Source organism: Gasterosteus aculeatus, chromosome 7 (genome assembly GCF_964276395.1).
Source record: "Gasterosteus aculeatus chromosome 7, fGasAcu3.hap1.1, whole genome shotgun sequence".
NCBI classification, from domain to species: domain Eukaryota; kingdom Metazoa; phylum Chordata; class Actinopteri; order Perciformes; family Gasterosteidae; genus Gasterosteus; species Gasterosteus aculeatus.
The window spans coordinates 9,183,934-9,195,141 of record NC_135694.1 but is presented as its reverse complement, the minus strand read 5'-3'; the positions used below and the strand labels follow the sequence as shown (position 1 = coordinate 9,195,141).

General features: G+C 39.8%; 1 protein-coding gene across 1 annotated transcript; it reads right to left on the bottom strand.

Annotated features, from left to right (window-relative positions):
* Positions 1-6,275: 6,275 nt before the first annotated feature.
* Positions 6,276-10,316, bottom strand: LOC120823111 (C-type mannose receptor 2-like). The gene is made up of 10 exons (XM_078106469.1): positions 10,178-10,316; positions 10,040-10,082; positions 9,511-9,681; positions 9,108-9,329; positions 8,851-8,950; positions 8,436-8,671; positions 8,048-8,305; positions 7,173-7,205; positions 6,950-7,029; positions 6,276-6,873 (listed from the first exon to the last, which is right to left on the bottom strand). Exons 2-10 carry the CDS (start codon positions 10,071-10,073, stop codon positions 6,820-6,822), a joined length of 1,188 nt encoding a protein of 395 aa, XP_077962595.1. The 5' UTR covers positions 10,074-10,082; positions 10,178-10,316; the 3' UTR covers positions 6,276-6,819.
* Between the last annotated feature and the right edge of the window lie 892 nt (positions 10,317-11,208).

The following is an 11,208-nucleotide window of genomic DNA, read 5'->3' as shown; positions in this document are numbered from 1 at the left end:
GTGTCCTTTCTGTCCTCTGCCAGAAACCGTCTACCACCTGTTTGCTGAGTGCTCCAGACTGAAGGGACTATTCAAACGTTTACAGGCATGGTTTCGGGGCTTAGGGGAACAATTCTCTCTACCTCTATTTATTTACGGACCAAAATATTCTGCTCGCAAGAAGAACGTTCACACTCTGCTAAACTTCCTTTCAGGAATGTCCAAACTGGCCATTTGGAAAACGAGACAGAACCGTGTGCGTGGTGGAGGGTCGGAGGACGCAAATCTGATGCTGACAGGGCTGCTGGCCGCTCGGCTCAGGGTGGAGTTTGGCTACTACAAACTGACCAACAACACCGAACTCTTTGTTACCATTTGGGGTCTGGAGAACCTCCTGTGTTCAGTCAGCGAGAACGCTCTGGTCATCCATCTGTGATTTATGTTGTTCTCTTCACATGATTTAGGCTTGTTGTAGATCCTCATTGACCGTTTATATGTAACCGTTTAATTTTAACCGAAATTATGTAATAAAAGACCCTTTGAAAATCAAAAAAAATCTCTCTCTCTCTCTCTCTCTCTCTCTCTCTCTCTCTCTCTCTCTCTCTCTCTCTCTCTCTCTCTCTCTCTCTCTCTCTCTCTCCCATCAGAGCTGCAGAACCCCCCTCAAAGATCTACAATGACAGGTCTTTATAGACCTGCACCAGCTGCATATTTTAATATATTTCCTAACTGGACGATGTAGACATGGGTAGGCAGATTATCACAATATCCCGAGTCAGATTAGGTGAGAGATACATCGAAGAGAGTCCTTACTCAAAAACAAGACCAGACAAAGTGACCGCGTGAGGATCGTGCTTTTGTGCTGATGAATTAATGGCGTGCAGGTGCGGCCGATTAGAACTCGGGTGACAGCGATCTCTGAATATGTGGTGGTGGAGCCTGGTTGGTCCCTGACAGGTATCAGTATGCTAACTTCTGTTAACTAGTGAATATTTTACTTATATTTGTCATGTAGCCAGAAACATTACCTCTTAATGAATGTTGTGTAATTAGACATGAATAATGCGAACCAGAGCTGACTGAACATAGAGCTAATGTGTCAGGGGTCAAGGTTGAGTAAAGCCACCTGTTTTGGTGAGTTATGCTGCCCCCCGCTGGCCTTCATAGGAATGTGCAGGTACCTATTGCGGTCACACAGGACAGTGACAGTAGACACCTGTCTCGACATTTAGCAGGGAAGTTTTCAAACCACTGTCTTTTAGGGCAAAAGTGGTGGTCCTCTGCAGACGGTGTGCCGGGCAGAGTAGATGTTGAGAAATATATTTAGAAGAATTATACAATTACAAACAGTTATAATGGAAAACTTTTTTTCCACTAATCAGATGAGTAGCAGCTAGCAAAAGCCTACAGTATGTGTAGCTACAGCAGCTAGCTAACTATCTACCTTCTATTTATATTTTTCTATTCTTTTCTATTTCTATTTATTTAAGTTAGTGTTTCCCGACCTCGGCCAGTCGGTTTCTCCCTCAAAGTTGGAAACCGACAGTGTAGCGGCCTTCCTTTAGTGTGCACCTGCTGCAATCGTGACATCAATAAATGGACACAAACAAGGAGTTTGCATAAATGCTTTTCAATATATGTTATCTCAAATTAAATAATTATTATCTGTAAAGGGAAAATGATATGTAACCCTTTTAAATGCTTCATTTGTATAACCAGTTTATTAGTTGCCAGTGCTTGGATCACAAAGGCCCTGACATAAGAACTGATGTCTCCCACTTGGATTAGATGTTTCCAGCGTCATAGCTGTAGAGATTGAACAAAGTGTTTGTTATGTCTATGACCACATTTGTTCTCGCATGTAAGGACACGGTCAAAGAACTGACGTGTCTTACATGGATAAGATGTTCCCAGTACCCTGGCTGTAGAGACTCAACAAGATGGTCAAAGGTTTCTGTTCACGCCACCGATATCTAAACTTAGGTATAAAAACTGCCATTTCTCTTGGAATGTAAACCATAGATCTTGGTTGAGCATCACCCAGGTTAGTAATACTTGACCATACAGCATCATGTTTTTAAACCCAGTTCCAAAATCTGTGCCTGGAGTTGTTCCACAAGGTACAATCGCCCTCATCATCGCTGGACCAGGCCGTTGGAGCAGCTGCATATGTCACTTTCCCTAGCCCTGCATGTAGACCATATCTATCCAACAGTACAACAACCTTCCTGCCCCCACTTTGCCCGGCTACATATATGGTCATGATATTTGACACATAGGAGCTGTTGTATCATCTTCTCGTGAGAGTCTTTCTGATGAGAGAGTCAGATAGATAAAGTCAAGTTAGAGAATAAAGAAGAAAATAGTTAAAACTGGAAAGAATTAAACCACAACACTACCACGGTGGCACTATTAAACTACATCATTGATATAACCTGTTCCTATACAATAAACAGTATAAAACATCCCCAAGGCACCAACACAGATGTAAACAGTATAAACTCCGCTGCAGCCACAAACAGACATAATACAGCAAAGGAGACGCTGCCTAGTTTTTAGACACAAAATTGTGGACCCACTTTGGTAAGTTTCTTGGCAACATATGGTGCTTACATTTTCTCATTTGTGGAGAATTCAGTGAGTTTGTTGTACTCATTCATCTGAACGTTGTTCTGTTAGTTTTGAGCATCAGCAAGACCTCTTCAATCTGGTCTAGGCATGATTACTTGACTCTTTATTCTCATTACATAATATGACCAGTCCACTGTACCTCTCTGGTCCCAGCTTAACCAGTCACAGGTTTCTCTGTCTCATTGTGCCAATCTCGTCATTTAAGGTGCCCTTTTAGTCTTTTTGGAACAAATCAATGAAAAACCACACTGAACTCACAACACTGCAGTCCCCTTCTGAAAGGACAGAAGACAAAATTAAAGCCATCTTAGATGATCCTTCTCACCCTGTGTATAACAAACTGTGGCAAATTGGATGCTTGTAGCAGAAAGAAGGATGAAGGACAACACTAAAGCCTGGGAGTTATTCCTATCACGGGTCGAGGGTCTATGGATAGAATATTTGGTTTGCAGTATTGATTGTGAATCTTTTGAGTATAAGTAGACATTTATGCAAAAGAAACTCCCTTCAGGCATTCCTGATATATCACGTTCACGTCATGCGAGAAATGTGAGTAGTGTTGAAAAAGCTCCAGGAAGCAACCCAAAATTCGTAAATTTGGCTTTTTTTGAGTTAAGTTTTTATTACCAGTGGATTTTAAAGTAGCAGTTTGATTAGCAGTGATAAATGGTGATAGTATATTCAACAGTGAAAACCAAAAGAAATGACAGAACAATGAATTCAAAATAATAACAAAAAAAAACATATCAGACCCATTCTGTCACTAAGGGAGCTCTTGTGGAGGACTTGGACGCAAAGTTGAGGTTCAGCTGACGCTTTTATTTCCCAATGTGACAGAGTGGCTCAGTCCACTTCAATTTACCTGTCTAGTGGGTTGGTCTAACTCAGGTGGCTTGCCACCTATGCACCTCCAATCACGGTGGGATACCCAGCTGCAAACAATTATTCCCCGTCGTTGTGATCACAGGGCGGGGCTCTCCCCTGGAGAGTATATGTTTCAGTACACCTACCTGTGGTGGGTCTTCCTTTCCGCTTCTCGGGGGTATAATGGTTGCTTGGGGGCTCCTGTGAGACTCACCTGGTCGTGGCATTCGTGGGCTTTGGGTAAGTTAGGGTAATATCATTTGTTGGGCATTGTTTGGTGGTAGCTGATGCGCCTGTCTGCATAGTCAGCCGTGGTTTGGAGGTTGCGGCTGAGGGAGCGTGCCTGCAGGAAGCTGGTGTGGCAACTTCCCATTCTGTGCCATCAACGGTACTCACCAGCTTGTCGGCTGAGTTGGCTTGAAAGAGCGTGGTTCTCCAGCCTGGTGTATTCAAGTGTGACACCATATTCCGACGGTAGGCTGTCTCATCTGTACGGTGATTGCAGTTGCTCTGGCCAGCTGTTTTAAGCGATGTGTTAATTTGCAGCCAAGCGGCACTGGCCTGTAGTGATGGCAAAGTGAAGCTTTCTGAACCAGTGAAGCTTTCCAGCCAATTGTATCGGAAAAAGGTTCATTCATTCAATGCATCGCAAACTCAATGATGACCTCTGCTGTTGAAAACTTGTAGTGCAAATGTATCGAATGGCCCACCAGTATATTTTGGCCCAGTCTCTGTGGGTTGAACATGATTATGAAAAGTTGAACCAATAAATCATCTAATAAATACATGGATTTCTATATGAATAAAACTATTGTTTTTCAGGTTTGAATTGTGTCCTTGTTTGTGTATTTCAATTCTCTGTACATTGGAAAGAAGTTTAACAAACACTTATCTATATCTTTCTGCACCTTTGTGCATGTATGTTTGTGATCATACTAGCAGAATAATTAATAGAAGATATATAATATATATAATAGACGATTATATATATATATATATATATATATATATAATTATATATATAATATATAAATATATATATATTTTATATATATATTTTATATATATAATATATAAATATATTATATATATGACATGTAAGCAATATAATTTAAAATATCAGCAAGTGCTTCCTACTGCATGTGCAGTTCATGGCAGTCATAGGGACTTATGTGAATTGTTTGAATGTGGGAAGTGATTTGCAGAGGAAAGGTCAGTGGGGCAGTAATTGTGCTTTTGGGCAGGTTTCTTATGACAGGATATTGAGGTGCTTGTGGACACATGGGATCCATCCATCCATCCATCCATTGTCAAACCGCTTATCCTGCACTCAGGGTCGCGGGGGGGCTGGAGTCCATCCCAGCCAACTTCGGGCGATAGGACACATGGGATGGGGCATGAAGTTATTATTGATTTTTATTGAGAAACACAATTTTCTCCACAGAATTGGGGTTGAGTCGGTTTCTTAGATACTATTTCCCCTGCCTTACAAAAAAGGCGCTTACACGACACGATGAGGCAGGAATGCTCAAGAGATTACGTGCTAATACAAATAGATGTGGGTACACATGTTTGTGTTTGATCCAATATTTTAGCGGGTCTTCACTCCGAGGAATGTTTGATTCAGCCAAATATCTGGTGGTCTCCACAATAAAAATAAACATCCATAATTACACAATACAAATGACAGACTTTGTCTGCCTATTACAAACCTTGTTAGAGGAAATCAAATTGAAGTGCTCCCACATCTCGGAGCGACCTCTTTGCCACAGGTTCCATTGTAAATTTGCTAATACTACTACAACAACACTGACTTTGACTGTATCAAACAGACAAGCCCCGACCCTGTTTCGCGCCCATTTGAATCAATTCGAAGCTGTCCCGTGACTGTGCGCCGGAACGAAGCTTCGGACGTCACTGATGACGTCAATGAGCCGGAGCGAAGCTTCGGACGTCACTGATCACGTGATCAGCAGCGAACGAACCGAGCACCGATACAATTGCTTCGCCCTGCACTGGTTCATATTTCGACACAAGCTTCGAAGCAGGAGGGTGGGAGGTAACAACACTACTGGCCTGATGCACGGCTGACCAGCGGATCACCTGCGGAGGCAAGCCCCACAAGATATTGCGGAAACCCCCTCCACTGCTGTTCTGTCTGAACTCGTTTTGTGAATTAATCATTCTTTTCTTTGTTTTTGTTTGAGTGTGTGGGCCCCGTGGCCGATATTTTGTGTTTATTAATTGTTTTCTTTCTTTATTTAAGGAACAGGAGTTTCTTGGGCTGCTGGTAAGAGTGGTTGACTGAGCCTGGTGGTGGCGGTCCCCTTCGTTTGATTTATATTACTTCATCATATATTCAGCTGTGTGGTTTTCTTTTATTTTGTTTGGTTTTCTTTGCTGTGACATTCGGGACCGTCCACCCCCACCTTTTTCTCAGGAGTCATCTCTGCCAGCGAGCCCTCAGTCTTCTGTCCCCTTTTCCTGGTTTGATTTATTTCTTTTTGTAACATGGATGACTTTTAAGCATTTTTCATTGTTTTGGTCTAATCGTGTATCAATTTATAGACCATATCACTAGTCTCGAGACTGTCTTTTAAGAACGATGTACTCATAAATAAACGTATAATTTTGTATAATGGAATCACGTCTAGTGCCGGTGTTGTTCGAATCTGTGTCCTGTTGCTGACCATAATTAGGTGCTCCATGTCATTAATTCCGGGGGTGAAATTCCCACGGTGGCGTTGCTCGTATATTAATTTAGATTATTTGGTCGTCCTCCCGACATTGCTACACCAACAAAAAACACAGGGAAGTCCCTGGGAACAAAAAATGTCTCTGAAGAGAGATGAACGAGGAAATGCTCTGGTAAAACTGACCAAGAGCTGAATAGTCAACAAATGCAAAACCCAAATCTCTCTTACAGAGGAAATAACAAAACAATCAATCACAAAAAAGGCTCAAAACTAAATCTAGGAGCTGTGGAGCCATAAACGGCACACGGCCAACTAAGGAGTCCACAACGTGGCTCGGGACAAACAAAACTACGACCTGGGCTCAATTCTTTCATGAGATGAGTGTGCAAGGCGAAAGCACATGACACACTGGCACAGGACAAGGGGAGACGAAGACTATAAGTACACATGAGGGTGTGAGAACAGGTGAACACAATCAGGAATCAGGGAAGACAATCAGACTGGTGACACATGAGGAAGGGCAAGAGTTAATTTCCAAAATAAAACAGGAAGTCACAAAACAACCATGGAGACAGGACAAAAACACAAATTGACATACAGGTCTGACACCATTCACCTCATTTATTCTTCAGTCTGTCATCCACTGGTTTCAAGGACGGATCTTCAGAGAAAACTGAGGCGGCAAACCCTGTTGTTTTAAAAACTAGATTGAAAATAAAAACAAAGTTGATATTGAGTAAAATAATGTGTATTTTAAGTAGAGAGTAGTCAAGACTCACCTCCGTCAACAAATCCTGGATGTTTAAGTCTGATAGCAGAATGAATGATTTTAATCGAATTTTCAACCCAACGACATAAACTGTCGATGCAGAAACACAAAGCAAAACAAATTGTGATAAAATTAATAGTTTTCAAGGTTTTTTTTGGCAACAGATAAAGTGGATCCAAACAAATATAAGATGAAAATATATATTTAATAAAAAATAAAATGCATTTACTTACGAGGCCCTTTTGTTGTAGGACAAGTAGTCAAGTTTGGGCAAGATGGTGTTTGTTTACAAGGAAAGAGAAGAACTTAAGATGAATTGATGTTTTGTTTACCTTAGAAATCTGATGTATACATTCTTCTACATTAAAATATAATAATTCAGTATCAAAACTTTAGTTTCATGATGTACGCACCGAAAAAAATTATACGCACTTTACAATTTATGATTAAAATGATTAAAAGACTAAAATGACTAAAAGGCAACTAAATTATTACCGTGTAAATGTGTATTTAATCCTCAAGTGTACTGCCGTTTGTTCAACAGAGCAACAATTTTATGGCAAGTTAAAAAAAACATTGATTAAGGTGCATTTCTTACCAGTGACTGCAACAGTGTTGACTCCACTGCTTCTGACACTCTCAAACACAGAGAACAGAGTGAATGTGTATTTAGTTCCAGCAGTGAGAGATGAGACTGTGTGATTCACTGGTCCGTCTCCTACTGGTTCACTGATGTTTCTCTCCATCCCATTAAACTTGAGAACAAAGCTGACATTGGTGTTCACTTGATTCCACTGCAGAGTGATACTGGTCTCATTTTGTCCTATTGATTTGAAGTTGTCTGTGTTTGAAGGAGCTGAAACAAGAAAATAAATGAGAATACATTTCTCTAAAAATAAAAACAAAAGCACATTCATGCATTTTAACATTCAAGTTATAAGTTTCTACGTCTATTTTCAAAAATAGACAGAATAAGTTGAGAAAAAGGACATTTCGTGCCACAATTGTAGACACAGTAAATACATTGATTCTAACATTGTCGCACTGAAACAATGTGATGGCTTGTTGATTAACAACAACTTGTCTTTTGTTGAGATGTATCTCTTACCAGTGACTGCAGCAGTGTTGACTCCACTGCTTCTGACACTCTCAAACACAAAGAACAGAGTGAATGTGTATTTAGTTCCAGCAGTGAGAGATGAGACTGTGTGAGTCACTGGACCATCTCCTAATGGTTCACTGATGTTTCTCTCCGTCCCATTAAACTTGAGAACAAAGCTGACATTGGTGTTCACTTGATTCCACTGCAGAGTGATACTTGTCTCATTCTGTCCTATTGATTTGAAGCTGTCTGTGTTTGGAGGAGCTGAAACACAAAGGACAACTAATAAGACAACTAATAAGACAGTATCAATGAATAGGACAACCTCCATGGAAGCGGTAACACTATGCAGATAACTTCTATTTTGAAATCTGTGAGAAGAAATCAGACGCACTACTTGTGTAGCAAATGAATGGGAGGCTGAGAGAGCAATCTTTTTGTGACCACCGTCCTAAGTCATTGAACGCTGTAGAGACACATCTCTCTCCGTCAAAGCTCGGTTGCCAAGCTGCCCAGTGTCGAAACAGGGATGTGCTTCCATCAGACCACTGTTTTTCCCGGTGTAGACTGATCCAAACCGACACATCGGTGAGACTTTTGATGATGTCATTCTCCGTCTGATTTCTGATACTGAGAAAGAAACATCAGCATGATCGTAATCAAACCTTATGACTTGTGACAACAAAAAGTAATTTTTAGTCATATAGTTAAAGATTATTTTAACTTTGAGGTTAATCAAAAAAGAAAACAAGAGAAACACTAAAAAAATGAACAGACAAGGGAAGAGAAGGATTAAAAGAGTACTGTACCTAGCTAGATCCACATAATTCTCCCTGCAGAATCTCTGAGCTTCAATCCAATTCGATAATATGTCAACCTTAACAAAGGATGGTGTGTAATTTATTGTACCTGGATATATATGGATAAAGGGAAGTTATGAACAATAACGGGATGGAATCATAGACAACAGCCCATTTACTCAATGTATGTCCCCTCACAAATACAATAAATAGTCATAATTGCCAGATAGTGAAATCATGTTCAGAAAAGATTAAACAAGAATTACCGTTGTAGCACACAAAGTGTAGTTGGAAATTGCAGGGTACGTCATTCCAAAAGAAAGATGCATCAGAAATCTCCACACAGAGCTCTGAACCTCCTGAATTGTTTGGCTCACCAACTTTCCAGTCTCTAAAGTCTGTCCCTGCTTCGGCATAAAAGCTGTGGTCACTCAGGGACCATCCCCAGCTGTTCACCAAGTCGTCATGGAGACCTATCCAAGCACCACCTGTCCAAAGATGTTAATTTACAAATGTTGAATTGAAATAAAACGTAAATTATTGTCTTTAATATCACTTCAACAATGTTGATGTTGTCTATTATAAATTGAGTTTTGCCACAGTCACATTCCACATTATCGTATTTTTGCCAGACTGATATACTGTGTGATACCGATATTGAGCACATGCCTGTGTAAGTAGATGTGGTCCCGATAATGGCACTGATGTCAGCTGTTGTTTCTGCGGTGGCCAGATCCGTGTAGTTCTGTCTGCAGACACTCTGCGCTTCCCTCCAGTTCAGGGGCGTGCTCACAAAGGTGTACAGACGAGTTCGTGCGGAGATAACGTACACCAGTGCTCCTAAAACAAAGCAGATTCAGTGTTTTAATAAAACTTCCAACTCCAGATGTTCAAATCAAGAGGTTCTGTCATCCTGATAGTCAATACTTTATTCTCCTTATGTTGGTCTGCTATCTGCAAAACAAACCTAATAAACCTTAAAAAAAATATATATATATGTACAGTAATACATATATTATAGAAAACCAACGTATTAATTAACAAACATTAAAACAGCAATTGTAGTTATTCTTGAAATTTTCTGTTATACATTTATACATTTTTTTCTCCCTTATGTAATGCATAAATATCAATATGCAACACTGAGAATGTTTTTTGTTAGAAAGATAGACAGAAAAATCAAACAAGAGGCACCAACCTGTGAGCACAAATCTGATCAGCCAATAATCCATGAGGTAAACCTTTGAAAAAAAAAACAAGAATTTGAATAAATATGTGTCAGCCAACTCAGTTGATCTTTCCTTTGAGAAACATGTGAATATTTGATGCCAAATACCTTGCAGGATAAGGTTTTATCTTTTCATCCATAGACCATTGTTTCCTTTACCTCTTATGATAGATGGCGTAGTCCTCTAACCTGCATGTGCACTCTGCTGCTTGTAGAGAAGCCAAGCCCTTCGATGTCCTCCTGTAGTCTGCAGCTATTACAATGGTGAACTTGGTTGAGAAATCAGGAAGTAAAAACTAAACCTAAAAACCTGTTGTGTTAATGATTGTTTAGATTATTGATTGGTGTTTAAACAATAGCTGGAACTCGTGATCGTCAACATTTTTTGCAAAACTACTTCCTCTTTACAAATGTGATGTTCCTGCTTACCAAAAGCTAACATTGTCTTACCAATTCAACCTTTAGGGGTTTATAACTAAAATCATACAAACATTTTATTTCCCACCAAATTATATACACATATATACTAACTGCCTTGTGCACACACAAATATCTTATATAGCTCATATTTCTCAGAGGACAGTGTGCCTGTGCAGACCAGAGACTGGAAGCAGAATCAGAAGCCGCATTCGTGGCTTCACGGAAAATCTGAATTATGAGATAACATATTGAAATTACAGCTATAAATGGGAGTTAAAAGAGCGAGTCAACCTTTTCTCTGAACAGAAGAGTTTATTGGGACATTTCTTGAGATGGCTGTCACGGTGAAAAACTGTAAAGCATTATTATAGCATTATGTGTCATAGTGACCAGTCACAGCAAGACACGATAATTTTATGAATAAACTATATTTGTTAAATAATACTGGATTCATGGTGCACGTGTAATAAATATGATGTGTAGAAAATGTTATGTTTATAACCAGCAATTAATGCAAATAATTAGCGCCAGCTATCCGAAAAGCTTGTGTTCTGAACACTAAATTAAATGACTAATTTTAACATTTAACATGACATGAAAATGTTAACATAGTTATGGTATAAGTATACTAACCTCTGTTAACTAGTGAATATTGTACTTACATTTGTTGTGTAGCCAGGAACACTACCTCCAAATAGGGCTGCAACTAACGATGATTT

Excerpts from the sequence above, each read along its gene's own strand:
- LOC120823111 (XM_078106469.1), bottom strand. The coding sequence starts at position 10,073 with ATGGATTATTGGCTGATCAGATTTGTGCTCACAG. Across the intron at positions 8,951-9,107 it reads ACACTTTGTGTGCTACAACG|GTACAATAAATTACACACCA; the intron begins GTAATTCTTGTT and ends ATATATATCCAG. Across the intron at positions 8,306-8,435 it reads ATTCATTTGCTACACAAGTA|CTCCTCCAAACACAGACAGC; the intron begins GTGCGTCTGATT and ends TTTGTGTTTCAG.